We start from the raw sequence: 24249 nt of genomic DNA, 5'->3' as shown, positions 1-24249 counted from the left end.
CTATGTAAGGGTGCATCACCCAAACTACAACTAAATATAAATTTTGAACCGAAACGAATAAGTTAATATTAAACTATTTTGTAGTTTGCAAAAATATACCTAAGAAAATCTAAGCAGATGCCATTACAGAATTTTTAGCATGAACCCCTGGAACCCTTTTACGAACCCCCAGGAGTTCGTGAACTGCCAGTTGGGAACCACTGCCCTAGAGTGGCTTATGAACTGTGTAGTACTACATTCTGGGTTGTGAAGAATGAAAATGACCTGGGGGTAATTGTGCAGTCAGACATAAAATTCTCTGAGCAGTGTAGACATGCTGCCAAGACCACTTATGGGGTATTGCCAATGATATACAGAAACTTTGCTAGCAGGATAAGGATGTGATTATCCCTTTGTATAACGGCATGGTTAGGTTGCATCTTGAGTACTATACATAGGTCTGGAGGCTTCACCTTAGGAAGGATATAGATCTGCTGGAATGGGTACAGAGAAGGACAACCAGATTGGTGAAGGGAACAAAAGGGTGCTCTTACCCAGAAAATCTTCAGTTCTGTAAAGTGCAGTGTCTCGAGACCTGGCACCCATTGGGGAGATCTGATTGAGTAAGCTGAATGTTAATAATATTCTTCCACTTGCTGAGACTACACACATGAGGGGGCATAAATTCAAGTTAAGGAAGGATGGATGTACAGAAATTTTCCCTCTGCCAGCAGATGGTTGATTGTTGGAACAGGCTTCCATCTGTTGTTGTTGAAGTGGATGGATTGAAAAAATTCAAGGAGGAACTAGACAATTCTTGGAGGGTATGGATGGGTGATTTTTTTTCTTTTTGGCTAATGCTATATAAGCTTGCTTTCTTGCATCATTTGCCATTATTACTACTAATTGCAAGTTATGGTAGATGGCTCTTAATATTTCAACTAATGCTGATGTTAAGCAAGGTTCTGTTCTTTTTCCTGTATATTAATGACTTTCTTCCACTGACTGAAAACAGTGTCCAGAATTCTGCTGATGATAGCATACTACACTATCATCAAGAACTGCTTTGCATATCTTTTCTTCCTAAGTATTTGCCACCAATTCTGTATATGGCAATCATCAATTAATTCTCTAACAGGGCAAAGGAAACTTAGTTCATCAATCCTTGGAAAACAGTGCTGTCTCATTTCTCAAAAGAGAGTCTGCTGCTTGAATGCTCATTTTCAATAACACTCATAATTCTAGACATGATCACATGCCTTGGGATAATCCTGACTTCTAACCTTTCTGGGCAGGACTTTTCTTTTGAACAACTGCTGGTGCTGGAGAAATTTCAAACCAACCCCCACCATGGAATGCTATTCTCAAGTTTGGGGTACTCTCAAAAGCTCTCTTAAGCTCCTGGATTCTAGCCAAAAGAAGACAGTTAGGTTATTAATGACCTCTCTCTCTCTGTAATAAAGATATTCGATTTTTATTGCATGCATTTTCTATAGATATTTTCATGGGCACTATTTTTCTCAAATGGCATCTGTAATTCCACCTCTGTTCCAAATAAATTAACATAAGATTCAACTAGTCAACATTAACTCCAAGTTAAACTCTAAACTGTTAGAACTAACCTTCTCTTTCTTTATTTATTCCTTCTACTTCCATTCTTTGGAACAACCTTCCTTTATATTTGCTGATGCTACTGAGGCAGAGTTAGGTGGGTCTGAACTCTGCTTTAATACTTTTCATATTTCAAATCATCATAAAAAGTCTTATTTAAGTCAGCTTTTGAGGTAGCCAATCTCAGAGATAGGGTTTAGGGTGTGAGTTATTTGAGTTTTTTCATCCTGTACAATATCAAAAACTAATAGATTCATGAATGATATGAAGATATGATATAATATATGAATGATATGATATAATGAAAGGTTAAATGATATGAAGTGGGGTACTATGATCAAAGTGATTGGCGAACCAATAAAAAAAGGAGGAAAAATGGCGCACGTGTGCTGAGCACGCATGATAGATGGTTTTATGTGAAATATCCTTGGCTTTGGAAGAGGTTAGCAAAATCAAAGCCAATAGCCTAATTACCCATTTGATTGTAGCCATTTGAATGGCTACAATCAAATGGTAGCTACAGGAAGTATGACTGCAACAATACAAGTAGAGTATTTGTAATCAAATTTGATTACAAATACAAGTCAACATTACAAATTACAAATACATTGCATCAAACGTTGCAACAACTATTCTTAACTAGGAGCATAACCCCTATACCTCTCCTCTCCTGTCTGTCCTTCCTGTATACATTGTACTCCCCCTATTCAAATTCAGCATCACTTAATAAGTATGACACCATGTTTCTATTATTCCTACAATATCTGCATTTAATGACTTAATCAGTACAATGGATCCCCACTTTATGATTGATTTACTGTATGAGCAAATAAAATATCGTTCACTATACGATATGTAGTAGGCATCAGTCATTGTGATCACGTTTGTGAATTGAATTTTAATTCTATTAAATGGCAATTATAATAAGCAAAAACAGGAGGAATATTATCCACAGGCAATAAAAATAAAGATATAAAGCACAAATTTACACTTTATTACCTTACCAATTAACAAAATTATATGATACGTGAAAATCAGAAGAATATTTTTCACAGGTTAGCAAAATAAAAATAAATTTATGCTTAAGTACATAGCTTAATTAATACATACTGTTATATGTACAGTACTAACTAATTGATATTTCTGTTCACTGACGTTTTTTGGGAGGGGTTGTAAAATTTAAAACAGTAAAAAAGATAAGTAATCAATAACAAAGAACATGACAACACAAATTGCAACTAACATGATACACACAAGTGAGATATGGAGTAACAAGTTCATGAAGCTTAAAAAGTAGGAATGAAGAGAAGTTCTGAAAATGTATTATGTTTTTTATGATTGATTTCATGGAAAGGGAAACACATTTCACCATAATAACATATAAACCCACAAAATTCCAGCTATCGGTATTATCACAAATGCAATAAAATCAAGTTTATTACCCATTTATAATAGATTGTACTAACAGAAAAGTACAGTAAACCGGAAACTGCAAATTGTTTTTATTGTTTTATGGTAGTGACCTCCAGAAATGTGCATTATAAAAATATCAAAGGCATTCAAAAGTGATTCTTATAACTGAACATATGATAATGATGAAAGTGTGGTGCATTTTAATGATCTGAATTAGTTTTTTGAAATTTGATTCTATAAAAAGTGGCCGATTCTATTAACCAGTGATCATGTTAACTGGCACCTACTAATTTCACTTTATGATTGTCTCTGATACATAATTATCATTTTAAACAACATTGGGGGGGGGGGGATAAGTAAATATGTGGCACCATCAGCATTTTTAATCTTTTTTCTTTTTTAAATTTGTATCATGTTTTAATGTTTATTCTGGTGTATAAGATGCACCACAATTTTATGGAACTTTTTTTCAGATAAAAGGTGAGTTGGTATACACTGGAAAATATGGTATTCAGTGTTCTATATAAAACTAATATAATTTTTATTATAAAAAAAAAAAAAAAAAAATCGCCTTTTAGAGAGATAAATAGCTTAGTTATATAGCAAAAATTTCAACTTCTGAGGTCTTGGAATGAATTACCGAAAAGCAATATGTTATTCGGATATTTTCACGATATTATGATATTTTTATGATATACATTATGATATTTTCACAATATGATGGTGTCTCTGGATTAGATTAATATTGTAAAGCAGGGGTCCACTGTACTTAAAATTCATCAAAATTATTTACAATGCTCCTAGAATAGTGTACAAGTAAGTATACATGAACATGTTTTGAACATGTATTTATTTGTTCCATAATAACACACAGCAGGGCCTCAAGTCCCAGACACCTTGCTTTCCTGCCTGTTGCATGTACCAATAGTAGCAGTGTAAGAACACTTTCACCTCTGCCTGTGGTTCTAGTTAAGCTATTAGTTTGTGTATCCCCCCCCCCAAACTAGTAGTTTTCCAACTCACTTATCACTGCCCTGATAGCATCAGCAAATATCCTTGCATCCCTTCTATTCAAGTGTATCCCATACCTGTAAAAACAGTCTCTCCTTTTAACAAGCACAGAACATGTAGAGAAAAATTCTATCCCATAAATCTTGCACATTCTCTCCAGGGCCAAATTGATTATAATGACAATATTAACAATATTGATTATAAGCCAATAACTAGAAATCTATGTGAGAAGAAGAATAAGTTAGGTACTCCAACCATGGAAAACAAAAGACAAGAACTGAAAGTTATTTTAAAAAATACACTCTTACCATGAGTGAGATTGTATAAGTTGTTTACTGAAATGCTATCATCTCATACTTAATACTGTACAAGATATTTTGGGACCAATTTGGAGTTTTGCTGAAACCTGTCTTCGGGCCTAAAGAGTACAAAAATTGCAAACTTGTATATATATGCTAATTGACATAACAAATACAAATTGATATGAACACAACAGGGAAAAATAAAGTCTAGCAGTTGGATTTGGATAAAGAAATTAAAACAAAAACAAAGAATATGGTAAAAAAATATAAAGTAAGAAAAAATAAGGAATTATCCTTTCCAGACTGTGGTTAGGATATATATATTTATATAACTTGTGTGTTCCTGGTAAGAGCAGAGGAACTTCCTCAGTTCTGAAACTGTAATACTTCTCAAATTGTTAGACTTCATGCACTAAAACCGAATACCTTGCATACTATACTGGCATACTATAGCCACAACAGATGATACATCATTTAAAATCAAAAACTAACCAACCATTACTACTAACAAATGAAATAATCTAATCCCTGTTTTAATATTACATTGCAGAAAAGAATTTAACTTGCTTAAATTCTAGTGCTTAAAAAAAAAACAAATGAAGTACTAAAAAATTTTTACATTATCTACATGTGGAAAAATAAAACCTTTTTTAATAACAGCACGTCCCCAACTTTATTATGAATGGAATACTAAAGTATCTTTTTAATGCACAATAAAATATACACTCCAAACTGTAATTTATGTAAATAAATAAGAATGGAAATTTGCCTTTAGCCAGCAGATAATTGACCATGAATACTAGTAGGATATCCTCATTGACAGTATAATGGGTGTGGGATTTGAATCTGTCATTCATTTGGAGAGGTCGCCCTTTAAGATTTCCAAGTTTTATCAGTGGATACAACACACAATTCAGCCTATGAATATATACTTGTACAGATACATTTTAAACACAATATGAACTATCATAACATAAACAGTGCCAGTTCCAATAACTGATGTGCCAAAAGGAAAAAAAAAAGAGGGTAATACCTTTAGGACCTCTATCACCTCTCTCCCCATGTGGTCCCCGAAATCCAGGTAGACCAGGTAAACCTTGGAATCCAGCATCACCTTTGATTCCAAAATGTCCTGGATTTCCGTATTCACCTTGAAATCCCTAAAAGGAAAATTCACTAATTTTCATTAGGAAGTAATATTAATTTAATAAAGTATAATACATTTTGTAAGAAAGGGTGATTACAAGTTTTCATTTTGTAACCATCCTGTTTTGAAAATTTATTATAAATAATATAGATAGAGTGAAAAGCAAAACTCCAAGTTTTAGTATTAGCAGTGGCAAATGCTTACTTCTACAATAACAGATGGTTTGTTCCTGCAATTAACTAAATGCTGGCTGAAGGTATTCTTCTGCACATCCATCTTGCAACCATTCTTCCTCAATTTGAATTTATGCCCTCTCATATGTGTAATCTGAGTAAGAGGGAAAATGCCATCCAGCACTGAGCTTGCTCAATCCATTCAAACCCTTAAACACTCCAATCAGATCACATCACAGGTGCCTAGTCTCTAGATATTGCAGTTTGCAGAACTGAAGCCTTTCTTGGTAAGAGCACCCTTTTGTTCTAATCAATCTCTTTGGACTTCTCTGCAATCATTCCAGCAAATCAACATCTTTACTAAAATGAGGCCTCAAGAAATGTAAGCAGTACTATAAAGAGGCAGCCTAACCATTGACTTATACAATGGGATAATTACCTCCTTATCCCTACTAGAAAATTCCTGTATATCACTGACAAAACCCCATGAGTTATCCTGGTTGCATGCCTAAACTGCTCAGAGAACTTTATGCACAATTTCCCTCAGGAATTTTTTAATTTTTCACTACTCTTTGTGTGGTACTATGCAGTTGGTATGTTAATCTGGGGTTAATGCTAACCATAATGTAGTACATTGCATTTGTCAAGGTTAAACTTCAGTTGCCATTTCTCAGCCCATCTATTTAATTTTTCTAGATCTTGCTGCACTAGCATACCTTGATTACTGTTATTAATATACCTTCATTGTAGCCAAGTGGTCAGGAGCATATCTCTTTGAGTAGACTTGGGTTCAAGCCCCTGACTGCTAAATACGGTCGATCTGCCAATCTGCACTGGACCAGCGTGGCAAATTATGGTCCATTTCCTTCAGCATGAATTGTTGAGGAGGCTTCCATCCTGCAGTGGGTTGATAATGGCTGCAGTTTTACCTTCATCAATATTAAGAAGTATAGAAACAACAATGGGGCTCAATGCTGAACCTGGGGAACACCACTAATAACATTAGTCCACAAAGTGCAGTATCCATTTATAACCACTCTATCTTCTCCCACTCAACTAACCCTTTATTCACAGTAATAACTTGCTCTTAATACCACATTGCTCCAATTTGTACAGCACCCTTTTATGTGAAACAATATCAAAAGCCCTTTTGAAATCTAATTATATGATGATAAAATTATTTTTTTCATCCAGTTCCATTGTCACCACATCAGTGTCCAATCAGATTAGTTAGATAAGATTGCCCCTTAACAAATCCATGATGGGACTATAATATAACTGCATTTCAATCTAGATGGTCCTGCATTACTTCGTTAACTACTGGCTTCAATATTATCCCTGGAACTGACAGGTCAAGCTAACAGGTCTGTAATTACTCATATCACCCTTTTTATCCTCCTTCATGAATATGTTTGCAAATCTCCATTCCATAGGAACCTCTCCTGAATCCAAGATGCACTCATAATTATGGCTAGAGGTTTGCCTACCTGTTTTGCTACCTACCTTAATATAACTGGGTAGATCCTATCAACCACAGGTACTTTTTTTTTTAATTTAGTTTCAACAATTTCTCTTCCACTTTCCTCTCAGTTATCACCAAATCACTTAGCTCCCTTTCAGAATTTGATAACTTCTGGCATCCCCATCCTGATAAAACTCCTCACGTGTGAATGTAGATACATTCACATTTGAATGTAGATACATTCACATTTGAATGTAGATACATTCAAATTGAATACCTATTCAATTTGTCAGAAAATTCAGCATGATTACCAATAGTTGAATCATTTATATCTAGCAGACCAATGTGAAATATTCCCATTCCTTTTAGTGTTTAAGAAGTAAAGTGTTTGCTGCTTTTCTTTGCCAGAGACTTCTAATCTGCCGTATCTTTACTATCCTACTTTGTGAATTGATTGCAGACTATTTTATACCTAATATAGGTTTCTGTATCACCTGATAATTTATATGCAATGCATGTATTTTCCTTCTATGTCACAAGTCTCACGTTCATCAAAAATTAATTTAGGCTTAAGCCTCAAACAGCATCTCTTAGTCTGGATAAAATGCCTAGGGGCTTCTATGATTACTTCCCTGAATGTTTCCCATTTAGAATTAGCTGTTGGTACAGCATTATCAGTCAGTTTCACTTAAAATTTAAAAACTGTCTGAGACCATCGTATACAACTTTATGAATCCAAAAGCCCTTCCCTTTTTTCTTGGCAGTGATTAGGTTTTTAAGTAAATACCTCATCAATACACTGTGATCACACTACTACCAAGTGGTCTTTATCTGCAGATTCTAAATGCATGAAGAGCCACTGGTGATAATGACATAAATTTTTTTGCTTTCTCTTGTTGTCTCTCTAACATATTGGCACATACACAGTCATCTAATAAATCTGCTAAAGTTTTGCTATTGTGCAGTAGTGACAGACCTACAAGTTTCAGACAATATCAGAAAGTTAAAATCCACAATATAAAACATTATGATTTACTGGTCTACTCTTATTTGTCTGTATAACTGCTTGTTATACTCATCACAATCATTAGACCTATAACACATCCTACTCTCACTTTTGTTTTCATAATGCTTATGTCACACCAAACTGACTCAATATTGTGCTGGCCATCCAACTCAACTCAACTTAGATACATTGCCTTAGATTTTATAACTTCTCTTCCCCTCCTCTGCTGTCTTATCCTTTTTTTTTTCATATATTGTACTTACCATATTCAAATTCTGCATCCTTCATATCTGAGTGACAACATGTTTTTGATATCCCTGCAATACTTGCATTTGATAACTTGATCAGTACTTCAAATTTATTTACTATGCTCCTAGCATGAGTATTCACTTGTTTTTACTATTAGTAATCTTAACACAGCCCATGTATTTTCTTGTTCTCTGAGGCCCCCAACAGAAACCCCTGCCACCTTGCTTTGCAGATTGCTGCATGTTCTAATAGCAGCAATGCAAGAATCACTTTTACCTCTGCCTGTGGCTCAATGCAAGAATCACTTTTACCTCTGCCTGTGGCTCTACTTAATCTATTAGTCTATGTATCCCCCCCCTCCAACTCTGTTTCTAACCCAATAATACTGCCCCAGCAGCATCAGTGAATATTCTTGCACCACTTCTATTTAATTGTGTCCACAAGCACAGAACACATTAAGAAAAATTCTACCCCATCAGCCTTGCACAATTTCTAGATAATTTCTCCTTGGCCCAATTGATTTTTTTTTTTTTTTTTTAATAAAAACTCCAAACACAACAGGCATTAGAACCTATAGTACTTAGTACCATGCATGGGTTGAAATAAGATACTTGTTGACATTAGACTTGAACTTCTGGCGATTGTAATTTCAGGAAATATGCACGAAGGAAGGTTGTTCCAGAAAACAGAAGTTGACTGAATAAATGACGAAGAAAAAAAGTTGGTTCTGTGAATTTTAAGTTGGACAGTAAAAGGATGTTGACTGGTTCTGGCATGTGTTTGGACTGCTTTGGAAGAGGAAGAGAGAGAGAGAGAGAGAGAGAGAGAGAGAGAGAGAGAGAGAGAGAGCAGGAATTATAGAAGCCAATTCAGAAGACCAGTGCTCATGAAAGTATCTATAGAAAAGGAATGCAACAGAAACAGAACGTCCATGAAAGTCTCTGGAGAAACTCTCATATAGGTGAGTCATTAATTAACCTAACTTCCCCCTTTTGAATGGAATTGAGAAGCCTGAGAGAGAGAGAGGCTTTGAGATAACGCCCCGAATGTGGGAACAATATTCCATGGTAGGGAAGATATGCAATTTGCACAGAGTGAATAGCTGTTTGGGAAAATGGTAAAGGCGAGAGCAAAAGAGAAATCCAACTTTTTTTAGATGCAGAAGAAACAATATTTGTAATATGCTTATGCCAAGAGAAATTAGAAGCCAGGCTAATCCCCAAAAGAGATATATGATCTTGCCTAGAATCAGTGTGTCATAGAAGAGAAGCAAAGGAGCAGAAGAATCCTTTTTGCAAGATATAAGACAGGGCTGAGTTTTAGAAGGACTGAAATCAACTAAGTAATCTTTGCCCCACTGGAAAATTAGCTGAAGATCAGCATTTAAGGAATTGGTATTAAATATTCGAGAAGTTTAAGCTGCAATTTTGGAAGCTACTAGGATTTTTGTTCCAACTGAGAAATACTGCTCCAGGTTTAGGCCCAAATGGATGTCAGATGAACTAATGAGACTTGTGGCAGAGAAGAAAAATTCATGGGATGCACATAAATTGTCAGGCAAAAGAGAAGCCTATGGTAAATACAGGCTAGTCTGTAATCAAGGTCACAAAAGAGGCTAGGCAAGCAGAGGCAGATTATGAAAAATCTTTGGCAAAGGATGCAAAGAAAAACAGCAATGACTTCTTTATTTATATAAAATCTAAAAGGAAGGGGATGAATCAGATTGGTCCATTTGATATCAATTGTTTGACTGTAGATGATCATTCTCGGATAGCTGCCAAACTAAATCAATATTTTGCATCTACATTCACACATTGGGAGTTATTCAAGGAGGAGACGGCCAGATGTTTATCTAACTCTAACAGGGAGTTAAATGATTTTGTAATAACTGAGAGTAAAGTACAGGAGAATTTGTTGAAGTTAAACATAAGAAATGGACCTAGGGTAGATGGGATCTACTACAGACCTGTCAGTTTGACTTCTGTTCCAGGTAAAACAATGGAGTCACTGGTTAAAGAAGCACTGCAGTATCATCTAGACAAGACAGCATAAATAATTCAGACACAGCATAGGTTTGTCAAGGGGAAGTCTTGTCTGACCAATTTGATTGGATGCAATGATGTGGTCACAAAGGAACTGGATGCAAAAAATAATTTTGATATCATATACTCGGATTTCAGGTAAGCTTTTGATACTGTTGCACATGGAAGACTACTGTACAATTTGGAGTAGTATGGCATTAAGGGCAAGTTGCTACAATGTATAAAAGAATGGTTGAGTGGGAGAAGACAGAGAGTGGTAATCAGTGGATACTGTTCTACGTGGACTAATGTTATTAGGAGTGTCCCTCAGGATTCGGTGTTGGGCCCATTGTTATTTTGTATATTTATCAATGATATTGATGAAGGTATATCAAGCTTAATGTCAAAGTTTGCATATGATAGAAAAATTGGCACTGTTAATGACAGTAATGACAGTATACTGCTGCAGCAGCAGCATCTGGAAAAGTTGGGCAGATGGGCTGAGAAGTGGCAACTGAAGTTTAACCTTGACAAATGCAAAGTACTGCATATGGGTAGCAGGAACCCCAGAGAAATGTATCAACTGGGTGGTTTTACACTTGGATAGCGGAGAATGAAAGAGACATCAGGGTAATTGTGCAGTCAGATATGAAGTTTTCTGAGTGGTGCAGATAGGCTGCCAGAGTAGGTCATGGGGGTCTTGTCAATGAGATACAGGAATTTTACAAGCAGGGATAAGGAGGTGATTATCCCCTTGTATAAGGCAATGGCCAGGCCACACCTTGAATACTGAGTACAGGTCTGAAAGCCTTATTTTAGAAAGGATGTAGAGTTTCTAGAATGAGTAAAGAGAAGGGCAAGAAGACTGGGGAAGTGAACAAGGGGTGCTCTTATGAAGAAAGGCTTAAGTTCTGCAAATTGCAGCTTCTGGAGACTAGGCATCTGCAAGGTGATCTGATTGAGGTGTATAAGGCCTTGAATGGATTGAGCAGGCTCAATGCTGATGGGATTCTTCTTCTTGCTCAGATTACAAACTTGAGGGGGCATAAATTCAAACTGAAGAAAAACAGTTGTAGAACAGATGTGCGGAAGTTTGCCTTTAGCCAGCGAGTAGTTGATTGCTGGAACAAACTTCAATCTGGTGTGGAAGTTGATAGCTTAAATAAATTCAAGGGAGAACTAGACAAACATTTGTAATGAATGGATCAGTGAAATGGATGATTCTGTATAAGCTTGCTTTCTTGCATCATGTACCTCTACCAATGCTAATACTAATTAGTGGAGAAGTTCCTATCTACCATCACCCACAGTGAGTGGTCAGAGAGAAAACTGCATACCCAATTACAACTGCTTTGGAAAGATTGGTTTTTGAGAGAATATCACTGAAAAACATGGTCCAGCAGACAAATTTGATAGTAATTTCGAGGAATAGAGGAATTTGAAGAAGTATATGGATTTTGTTGGTGAATTTGAGGAGTTTGCTACCACAGCAATGCCAACACCAGAACAATGAAATTAAAGAAGCACAAACAATGTGCGTCCAAAAAGATGACCAAAATGCATTGAGCATAAATAGATTGTTTGGCAAGGCTTCTGTTTTTATTATATTTTATTTTTATTATTTATTTTATTAATTTGTAGTAATGTTGATAAATAAACAACTATTGCATTTAATGTCTGTGCTGTAGTTAAAATAGGACATAGGACAAAAATATAGTTAAATAGAAGTTATAGGAAAAAACTGTGCAAACAACATTCTACAATTGTCTTTTCTCAATATGAATTTGTCTCCTCAAGTGAGTAATCTGAGCAAGAGGAAGATTCCCATCAGCATTGAGACTGCTCAAACCATTCAAGGCCTTATACACCTCAATTAGATCACATCACAGGCACCTAGTCTCCAGATGCTGCAATTTGCAGAACTTAAGTCTTTCTTGGTAAGAGCAGCCCTTTGTTTCACTCACCAATCTCATTGCCCTTGTCTGTACTTATTCCAGCAGCGCTACATCCTTCCTAAAATGAGGCCTCCAGACCTGTATGCAGTATTCAAGGTGTGGCCTGACCATTGCCTTATACAAGAGGACAATTACCTCCATATCCCTGCTAGCAAAATTTCTATATATCATTAACAAGACACCATGAGCAAATCTTGCAGACTGTCTGCACTGTGCAGAAAACTTCATATCTGACTGCACACTTACCCCCAGGTCGTTTTCATTCTCCATTACACTGAGTGTTGTACCGCACAGTTGGTACATCACTCTGGGATTACTGCTAAGTATATACAGTACTTTGCATTTGTCAATGTTAAACTTCAGTTGCCACCTCTCAGCCCATCTACCCAACTTTTCTAGATCCTGTATGCAGTAGCATACTGTCATTAGTGTTATTAATAACCCTCACCAACATTTGTATCATCTGCAAACTTGAACATTAAGCCTGATATATCTTCATCAATCATTGATAAATACAGAAAACAACACTGTGCCCAACACCGAAAACTTTATTAATGTTATTAGAGGACTCCTCTAATAACATTAATCCACGAAGAGCGGTGTCCATTGATCACCATTCTTTTATCCATTGCAACAACTTGCCCTTAATGCCATACTGCTCCAATTTGTACAGTAGTTTTTCATGTGCAAGAGTATCAAAAGCTTTCCTAAAATCCAAGTATATGATATCAAAATTATTTTTTGCATCCAGTTCCTTTGTGACCACATCAGAGCATCCAATGAAATATGTCAGAAAAGACTTTCCATTAACAATTCCATGATATGTCTGAACTATAGTTGCAGTCTTGTCTAGATGATCCTGCAGTGTTTTTTTAACCAGTGACTCCATTATTTTCCCCGTAACAAAAGTTAAACAGGTCTGTAATTATTCATGTCACCCTTTGATCCTTTTTGTGAATTGGGGACACATTTTCACATCTCCAGTCCATGGGTTTTCCCCTAAGTCCAAGGATGCTCTCATAATTATGGCTAAGGGTTTGCTTAGTTCCTTTGCTGCCTCCTTTAATATAACTGGATAGATCCCATCCACCCCAGGAGCCTTTCTTATGTTTAACTTCAACAATTTCTCCTCCACTTTGCTCTCAGTTATTACAAAATCATTTAGCTCCCTGCCAGATAAACTTCTGATATTCCCCTCCCTGAACATTGCAGTGTCCACCCATGACAGCTGGATGCACTTGTTTAGATTTTATGTTTCTTAACTAACAGCATGACCCCTCCTCCCTTTCTATTCTTTCTGTACACATTATACTCCCCAAATTCCAATTTTGCATTCTTTATCTATGTGTGACACCACATCTTTGATATCCCAACAATATCCATCTTTGATGTCTTCACCAGCACCTCAAATTCATCAAACTTATTTACTATACTCCTAGCATCATACAAGTATACATACACCTATTCTTACTCTTAGTTGCCCTAACACAGCCCCATTCCAATAGAAGCAGTGCAAGAATCACTTTCACCTCTGCCTACTGTTAATCTATTAGTCTGTAAATCCCCCCCAGGTAGCAGTTTTCCGACCCACCTAACACAGCCTCGATAGCATCAGCAAATATTCTTGCACCCTTCCTATTTAAATGTATCCCATCCCTGTAGAAACAATCTCTCCTGTTAACAAGCACAGATCAGGCTGTGAAAAATTCTACCCCGTGAGCCTTGCACAATCGCTCCAGGGCCAAATTGATTGACAAGGCTCTCATCATGTATTCCCTCTTATCATGTCTAAGCAGAATTGCAGACACTTTCAAATTTAACCCAAACTCGTGACTTTTTTTCAACATTGCAAGTCTGGAAATCTACTCATAATATCATTAGTGCCAATATATACAACAATATCAGCCTTTGTGCCCTTGAAAGATGATATCTGCTCTACAGCACCATCTACTTTTGCCCCTGGCAGACATACTCTGGTCCTGTTCCAGCTATCCCTTTTGCACAATATATTTCCCGTTTCCCTGACAATAGAGTCACTGACAATAACTAGCTCCTGTGGAACCAGCGCATTCTGCCCTGAGGATTGCTGCTTATGTTGCCTGATGCACAAGGGTGAGCTCTGGCATTGAGTTAGATAGCTGAGAGCTTGATGGGTCCCCTATTTTAATTCTGTCGAGGGCATCTACCCTACTCTTAAAACTCTCATAGATGCCTACCAGATCACTCATTTGGAGCTTAATTTCTTCGCAATCCCTGCAACTAGCATACACACAAAGACATCCTAATTGGCTAGATTATGTCCTGTTCCAGAAATCCACAAACATTTCACAAGTTGCACATTTGGCAAGGTCTTTTCCATTATCTCAGTTAAGCAAACTAGTTTGTATGTGCTCCAAGCACTTAGAAAGGAATTGTAACCTTATGCTCTAAAATAAATATATTATCACAGTGATGCTGAAACCATCACTGAAATAATAATTATTTAAAAGCAATTATTTATTACAAGTAAATTATTTAAAAGTAAAAAATTAATTATTTAAAATTATTTTTTAAAATATAATAAAATAATAATTTATAAATTGCTTATAAATTATGGAAAGAATTTATCACCTAGATAAATGAAAGCTCCAATCAGAAATAAAATGAATCATTAATAACAAACACAAAGCACATGGCAGAAAATAATTTGCAGAACACAGTGTTTGACCATATATTCAAAACAACTTTTAAAAATAGTGTATATATTGGTAATGTGTGCACTATTCTATTAAAATGGTAGGTTTTTTTGGCTGTGTCAAGAGAGAGAGAGAGAGAGAGAGAGAGAGAGAGAGAGAGAGAGAGATATTACTACGAAGTGTATGAACAAAAGTAAGAATGGCATGCCCTGTACATTCATTTCTCAAGTAAAATATTTAGAATCAGGAAAATGCTTAAAATTATTTAACATTAAGAAAGAGGGTATGGCATATAATTTTATAAGTCAACTTGGAGCCTTGTCAAAGCTACCAAGTCGCAGTTCTGGGAATATGAATAACTATCTTCTCCTTTTTTTTCTGTTCAATGGAAATAAGTTCTATCTAGCTTTACTATATACAGATATTAATTTTAAAGGATTCTTACAACTTCTATTTGCTGCTGCTACCAGTATATGTTAATAACATTGAAACTAAAGGATATAGAATGAAATAAAGATGGTTTCCTGTTTAATTCCTGTGCTTACTTTTTCACCTCTAGCACCAGGGAAACCAGGATGGCCAGTACTTCCTTTTACTCCCTTCAATCCAGGAATGCCAGCTGAACCAGTAAGACCAGGAAAACCAGGCAAGCCTCTATCACCTTTAACACCTGGATAACCTGTTATAAAATTATTTATTATTGGCATTGCATATTAAATATCACGAGTCATATTGAGCAAGAAAATTTTGTCCTATTTTTTGGAATATGAATAAGTTCTGGAAGTAAAAGATTTTCTTAGTGTAAAAATTCACTTACAAACTGCTTTAATTGTACAAAAATGAGCACACAGCTTATTTATATTTAGGGTGAAAATTGTTATTATTTTCACCCTAAATGATTACAATTTTCACATTATAATGCGAGATTACATGTCCATCCAGTGATAGATTATAATGTATCACTGGATGTACATGAAAAATTTTAAAATTACTACTTAGCTGGTGAAAAGTAGTCACATTATGTTTTTGTGCATACAGTAAAGATGAAATTTTGTGATTGGAGCAGTGGATAAAGGTAAAATGTAAAAGGTAGTGTGATTACCAAACATGTTTTAAATATAAGACAACCGTAAATTATGCAAGACGTTAAAATAACATGAAGATAATATAAAATAATAAAATTATGGACATCCAAATCATGAGTGATGCAATATATAAGTGAAAAGATGTTGTGTTAATGTACAAATAATAAAAATTCTAATTAATTTCTAGTCCAATGCATTAAAGTAAGCTGCATCGACAAAATTAGCAGAACATGTAGAAAACGTGGCGTAACTTGTGCAGCTTACAATGAAGTGGGACAAAATTTGGTATGGTAGGGTACCATAGAATAATGATGAAATGAGGGGATAGCGAAAAACTTCAGAAAGGTATAAAGGACTTTTATAGGGGTTGTATAGGTATTACCAAAAAGGTCACATCACAGAAGTCGATACAAGATGCTTGAAAATATGGGTACATGACATCAGTATGGCGTATGATCCCCTCCAAGCGGCGCCTCCGTAGCCAGGTGGGAAGGAGCAGCAGTGCATAGCATATGCTTCTTGATTAGACTGGGGTTCGAGCCCATCACCACCAAATACGGAGGATGCAGAAAGGTCAGGGAATGACCACCGCATATCCCGGAGCAATATGTCCTTAGTTGCTAAATGCTCCTAAAAACCAAATAACAAACAAACAAACAATCCCCTCCAAGAGCTAAATAGGCCTGACAGCAGTGAACCATTCTTGATATAAATTATTGTCTATAACATTCTGGTGATCCTGCTGACCACTGCAGTAATTGAATATCTTCAGTTTCAAGATATTCCTACACCACTTGAGCTCTGTGCAGTGGCATTGCTGTTCACGAAGAGAAAATCTGGGCCAAATGCATCCCTAAAACGTGGGACATAAGGTTGAGGATCTGTTCTCGGTACCTCTGCGCAGTTACGGTACCCCTATCAAAAAACATGATGAGCAGTGTGGCCATTGATCATTATTTCACCCCACTCAAGAAAACCACCTCCACCATAAATGTTCCTTTCTCTGATGTTGCAGGGATGGTACTGCATTCCTCATTGTCTTCAAATGAAATAATGTCTAGAATCTGTTTGTAGGCTAAAATGGGACTCATCAGAGAACAGAACTGTACCCCATTTGTCAGGACTACAAGTCACATGTTCATGGCACCAGTTTCAAAGAGCTCTGCAGTGGTTTGGGATTAATGTGATACTGCAGTGGTTTGGGGTTAATGGGGTACAAACCACTTGCTTCCTTGCATAAAGTCCACTTGAATTGAGCTTTCTTAACACAGTCTGATTGGAAATATTTTCACCTGTGGCTGCAGCATCCCCAAGAGACAGGACATTGTAGGGTTCCATCTTTCTGTTAGATCCAGAGAGAAGTCTGTTTTGGCTGATGCAGCCTTCGGGCAGCCTTGGCCAGCTCTGGTTCCTGTCTCCTGAAACTGCTTCTATAGTACTAAGATGGCAGAACCATTCCACCTTAGGCAGTTGCAGGAAGAGGTGGCAATATACCACCTCTTCCTGCAATTGCCATCTCAAAGAATCATTTAAACGATGATGACTTTCCACCCTGAGTAGTGAAGCTGAGTTCTCACTGAGCAAGCCATAAAACAGGAATGAAGTGATGTGGTCACAACCCCTGTTTTTATAGCCATAAATAATTTGAAAAGTGTGCAGCTCTGTAAGGTGGTAGATTGGTTTCTATTGGATACTTGGAATTTGCATGCCAGGCTGCTTATTTTATCAAATATCTGTGATTGACAACACTGTTCACAATAAAATATTTGCGAAAAACATTTTGTTCTGTTAATTTTGTCGAGCAGTGTATTATTGCTTCAGAAGTGACGGAATGTCAATAATGAAACAAAACTGGCGGTCATTTACACACAAGAGGGAGTAAATAAAGATGGTAAAACAGTGACAGTTTAAAATTGATTCAGAACAGTTCAGTGTAACTGATTAGCATAATGCTTCCTTTTGATCATAATCATGGATTTTTGCAAAGGTTTTAGGAACACCACCATAAATATAAAAATATTCTTAGGTTACAGAATTGAAACTGTAGTGGGTTAACAATTGTTAAGAAATACAAAAAGATAAAGAGAAAACCTAGAATTTTGGATATACAAGAATGATCTTTTCTGTAATTAAAGGACAGTATTATTGAAAGGAAACTGAGAGAAGTGAAAACACTGTAATAAATAACAGTTGGCCGTGTTATATTTTCATATAAATGAAGCTAAATTGCTTTAGTTTACCAAATTGAACTAAATTATATCTCTCCATTGAAGAATGCTTTACAAATTATCACTTAAGAAGGTTTGACTGTTTTGCAGTATAAAGTTCAGTTTTAATTGATAATATTTGAATCATTGGTATAGAAGAAAAAGAGCAGCTGAAAGGGTAGAACTCTGAGGTGTTCTAGCATTAGTCAAGTTTAAAGATAAGTGTAATCCATTATTATATGGCTTTAAATTTGTGTTAGGGTTACAATATTGTTATTCTCATTGCACTTGGTAATTATTTTAAAATTGAATGAGAATTCATGAGTTACATTGTCATAATTTTATCATTGATAGCATTAATTTTTGGTACAAATCTGTAACTTGTTTAATGCTATCATTTCTTCAAAGAGCAGGATATGTAATTTTCCTAAAATAGTGTAATTTTTAAGTAGCAGTATTTAATGTATAACTTAATATAGAGCATATATATATTTTTTTTTAATGAAAACCCGAAACATGAGAGGTATTAGAACCTATAGTACTTAGTACCATGCTTGGGTAGGAGGTTGAGAATACGAAAGAAGATATCTGTTGACAACCACTGCTACTTCCAGTTGCCCAAATTATTCACTGTATGATTCCTTTCACCTCAAAGGTGGTACTAGTGCACATATCCATTCCGATATTCCCTGTCAGAAACTTGTTAATTTGGAATCTCCTCTTTTCGATCTTCTCTGACTTAAAATCTCTCTACCTCATTCAGTCAAATTCATCTGTTGTCTCTACCATTCTACCAACTCCACTAATCACTTGGAACTCTTTGGCTTTCTCTCTTTGCAACTTGAATTTCTCCAGTCCAACTTTCCTAACAGTGAGGTAATTTTCCTTGGTGATTTTAATGTACACAACTCCAGCTGGTTTCCGTTTTCTAGTCACACAGACCCAGCTGGTCGAAATGCTGGGGCTTTTGCAATTACTAATGACCTCGCACAGATTGTTCATTTACCTACCAGAATACTGGACAATCCTAACCATACAGCCAACATGCTTCATCCTTTTCTCACAAACAACCCTTCTAAGTACACAGTTGAAGTGAGTGGTCCATTAGGCACCTCAGATCACAACTTAGTGGTTGTCTCTTCTCCAGTGGAGCCTTTATCTCATGGCTATTCCCAACCTCATATTGTTTGGCATTACAAGAATGCAAAATGGAATGATATGCAAGATTTCTTTTCTTCTTTTCCTTGGTCGGATTACTGTTTCAAAACTTCTGATCTCAACGTTTGCTCAGCTCAGGTCAGTGAAATTATTCGTGTAGGAATCGAATCCTTTATTTCACATTCTCCTTAAAATATCGTCCTTTATTGCCTTTCCAATAAATGTGTTAAGGCTGTTCATACGAAGAATATTTCATATCGTAATTGGCTTGTTTCCAATCCTTCAGTTTCATTTTCTGCCTAAGCCAGAGCTCGCAACAATTGTAAAGCAGTTCTTCATCAAACCAAACTAGATTTTGAACAGATTAAGAGTAGAAAATTTGCTTCTTGCCCTAATGGTAGTCGAGCATTCTGGTCTCTTGCCAAAGCTATTGGCCGCAACTTTTGCCCATCTTTGCTCCCACTTCTGTCAAAACCAGATGGTTCTATTGTCACTTCAGCCAAGGATAAAGCTGACCTGCTAGCATCCCATTTTTCTTCCAAATCATGTATTAATGATCTTGGTAAAACACCTCCCACCATTCCCAGCATGCCCCATTCAATACCTCCTGTGGTCTTCCATCAAAAGGCTGTCAGAATGATTTTGACGAATCTTGATGATAAGAAAGCTCAATGTCCTGATGGTATTTCTCCACTTGTTCTCAAAACCTGCACTCTTAAACTTACTCCTGTTCTTTGCCGCTTTTTTTCACTTTCTAATTGCAAAGCTGTTTTTCCTTCTGCTTGGAAATTTGCTCATATCCAACCAGTTCCTAAAAAAGGGTGACAAATTCCTCCCATCCAATTACCATACCATACCATTGCAATTACTTCTACTCTTTCTAGAGTAACGGAGAAATAAATTAACCACAAACTCTTAAACTATCTAGAAACCTTCCATCTGATCAATGATCACCAAAATGGATTCCATTAGTATCGATTTACTGGTGATATTCTGGCTTATTTTACCCATTTATGGACAGATTCAATGGAAAAGTTTGGTGAAACACAAGCAGTTGCTCTTGACATCTCAAAGAGCTTTCGATTGTGTTTGGCATAAATGTCTTCTAAACAAGCTTCCATCTTATGGTTTGCCAACTGTTTTTTGTAATTGGTTATCCAGTTTTCTATCTGACAGCTCACTGATGATGATGTAGATGCTCTCTGTCATCTAACTTCTACACTAATGCTGGTGTCTCCCCAAGGTTCAGCTCTTTACCCACTATTTTCCTCTTGTATATTAATGACCTTCTTCCATTGACCAGAAATCCTATCCATAGTTTTGTCGAAGATAGCACATTGCATTCCACTTTCCAGTTTGAGAAGCCTTGCCTTGCTCAATCAGCTTCAATTTCTTGAATATCCGCTACCAATTATTCCTTAAATGCTGATCTCCAGGTAGTTCTCCAATGGGGCAAACACAACTTACTTGATTTCAATCCTTCTAAAACTCAGTCTTGTCTTATATCTCGCAAAAATTATTCTTCTGCCTCTATGTTTATCTTTGGTGACATGTGACACTCTGGTTTCTAGGCAAAATGATACATCTCTTTTGGGGATTACCCTGACTTCTGATCTCTCTTGGCACAAGCACATTACAAATATTGCTTCCTCTACATCTAAAAAACTTGGTTTTCTCTTTCGCTCTAGGCGTTACTTTTCTTCCAAACAGCTGTTCACTGTACAAATCGCAAATCCGCCCAACCATGGAATACTGTTCCCACAACTGGAGTGTTGCCCTCAAAACCTCTCTCAGGCTTCAAGATTCCATTCAGAAGAGGGAGTTAGGCTAATTAATGACTCACCTCTAACAGAGACTCTCCCCTCGCTGTCTCATAGACATACTATTTATGCTGCATGCCTTTTCTATAGATACTTCCATGGGCACCAACTTCAAACTCACAGAACCAACTTTTCATCTTCTTTGTTTATTCATTCATCTGCCATTTTCTGGAACAACCTTCCTTCATACATATTTCCTGAAAATTACAGTCTACAGAAGTTCAAGTCTAATGCCAACAAATATCTTCTTTCATCTTCTCAACCTCCAACCCAAGCACGATACTAAGCACTATAGGTTCTAATACCTCTCATGTTTGGGGTTTTCATAAAAAACTGTCAGCTTCTACCACCCATGTAGGTAACTTATTGGCTAAAATAAAATTTCCTGCAAACCAGTCAAAACTCCCTCCATAACTTGAAATTATGGCCCCTACTTCTAGAATCATTTATAACCGTGAAAATTTCTTCTTCATTCATTTTATTTATGCCTCTATGAGCCTTAAACCCCTCAATCAAGTGTCTCCTCTAAGATGCCTAGTTTCCAAGCTCTGTAACCCACATATTCAAAGTCTTTCCGCATATGGATGCTCTTTTGCAGATCTCACCAGGCGAGTTACCTGTTTTTCGACCCTTTCAAGAAGGTCAATGTCTTTGTTTACGTGCGGTCTACATACTTCAATATTCAAAGTGTGGTCTAACAACAGCCTTATATAATGGGATTATGAATCCTTATCTCTACTAGCAATTGTTCAATAAATCATTGATAGGACACCATGGGCCTTCCTTGCAAACTGTCTACAGTGCTTGGAGAACTTCGTTTCTGACTGTATCATAACACCGAAGTTCCTTTCCTCCACTACTGGCTGTAGTTCAACTCCACCAAGGGTATAAGTTATTTTGGGGTTACTGTTCCCCAGGTGTAATACCTTACATCAGCATTTCCCAAAACTTTTTTAGTCATGGAGCATTTACGAAACACAAGTTTAGTGGGAGCCAAAGAACTGTTTGTAGTATTTTGTTACATATGACGCACTGTGCATCAGGAGCGTCTTTCATGTATTTCTAACACATGTAAAGCAGAAATTCAAATAACTGTCATCATACTTTCGTTTTGATCTTTTATTAGTTGGTTCCTTTTTTTCACTTCAGATTTTTGGGGGAAAAAAAAGGCTGCGATTGTTCAATCTCACTTTGAAGTGTGACAATATTGTGTTCATTTTCATCGACCACGGTTGCAAAACTAGACGAACTTGCTTCTCGTTTTAAAGTTCCTTTTTTTCAACCACAAATCCATGGTCATTTATTTTAATAATAATATTTTGAAATACTAATAATTATCAAAAAAAAATTTAATCAAGGAAATAAGTTTAGAGTTATATCTGCTTGCTTCCCCCACTCCTTCAACCCATGTTACTATATTGCTACTTTTTTTGTAGATGTCACTACCTCTACGCACACTTCTCTATCCAAAAGCCCATTAAAATAGTGTTACGTGGTCTATTTGATTAGTCTATGCCAGTATATTAATAACCGAAAAAAAAAAAAAAAAAAGTTAAAAATTATAATGATCTAAAAGTGGTGTACACTGCAAATATGCAAAATTTACTTATTTTATTTTATTTCTTTAATTATTAATTACGATTTTTCACGGAACACTTGTTCACATCTCACAGAACACAGTTTGGGAAGCGCTGCCTTACACTTTGCTGGATTAAAGCACAGCTGTTATTTTTCTGACCATCCCTGAAGTCTATCTAGGTCACTCTGAAGAAGCTATGCTTGGAAGTGATCATTAACTACTCTACCAATCTTTACATCATCTGTAAATTTAGAGATCATGCCTCTATCAGTTGACCAATGTCATTTATGAAAATCAAAAACAACAGTGGTCCCAATACTGATCCTTGGGGAACCCCACTTCTTACATCAAACCAACCTTCGGAATAGCCATTTATCACAACCCTCTACCTCCTGCCCTGAAACCAACGGGCTATCCATCTAAGGATTTGCCCTGTGATTCCAACCTGTTCGAACTTATAAAGTAACTGCTCATGTGGGACTGAGTCAAATGCTTTGCTGAAATTCAAATAAACAATGTTGAATTATTCTCTAAATCCAGCTCTTGAGTGACTCGGTCAAAACAGCTAACCCGATTAGTTAAACATTATTCTCCCTTTACAAAACCATGCTGAACATCCTTCAGAATTCCATTTCTATCCAGGCTTAAATGGTTGTCAAATGAAGTAATCAGACTCATGACAGAAAAGAAAAATGCATGAGATGCATATAAATTATCAGACGACACAGAAGCCTATCGCAGATATAAGCTAGTCTGTAATCAAGTCACAAAGGAGATTAGGCAAGCGAAGGCAGATTACGAGAAATCTTTGGCAAAGGATGGTAAGAAAAACAGCAAGGATTTCTTTACTTATATAAACTCTAAAAGAAAGGGGGATGAATCAGATTGGTCCACTTGATATCAATGGTTCAACTGTTGATGATCCTGCTGAGATAGCAAACAAACTGAATGAGTAATTTGCATCTACATTCACACAGGACGAGTTATTAAGGAAGGAAAATGCCAGAAGGTATCAAATTGTAGCAGGGTACTTAATGATTTTGTAATAACTGAAAGCAAAGTGGAGGAGAAATTGTTGAAGTTAAACATAAGAAAGGCACCTGGGGTGGATTGGATCTATCCAGTTATATTAAAGGAGGTGACAAAGCAACTAAGCAAACCCTTAGCCATAATTATGAGAGCATCCTTGGATTCAGGGAAGGACCCCACGGACTGAAGATGTGCCAATGTATCCCCAATGTACAAATGGGGATGGAAGGGTGACACGGATAATTACAGGCCAGTTAGTTTAACTTCTGTTCCAGGTAAAATAATGGAGTCTGGTTAAAGATGCATTGCAGGATCATCTAGACAAGACTGCAGCAATAATTCAGACACAGCATGGGTTTGTTAAGGG

General features: G+C 36.4%; 1 protein-coding gene across 1 annotated transcript in view; it reads right to left on the bottom strand.

Moving 5' to 3' along the window:
- LOC150080841 (uncharacterized) overlaps positions 1–24249 on the bottom strand; it is an 852072-nt gene that overhangs the window by 147430 nt on the left and 680393 nt on the right. The window contains exons 30-31 of the mRNA XM_090381010.1: positions 15550–15683; positions 5350–5476 (exon numbers count right to left, since the gene is read on the bottom strand). Of these exons, the coding sequence (XP_090237136.1) occupies positions 5350–5476; positions 15550–15683 (261 nt within the window). The remainder of the gene's footprint in view (positions 1–5349; positions 5477–15549; positions 15684–24249) is intronic.

The sequence above is a fragment of the Mastigoproctus giganteus genome, chromosome 9, assembly GCF_048544385.1.
Source record: "Mastigoproctus giganteus isolate SK-2022 chromosome 9, ASM4854438v1, whole genome shotgun sequence".
In the NCBI taxonomy this organism is placed as follows: Eukaryota; Metazoa; Arthropoda; class Arachnida; order Uropygi; family Thelyphonidae; genus Mastigoproctus; species Mastigoproctus giganteus.
The sequence above is the reverse complement of the archived record's forward strand: the minus strand, read 5'-3'. Positions and strand labels throughout refer to the sequence as shown.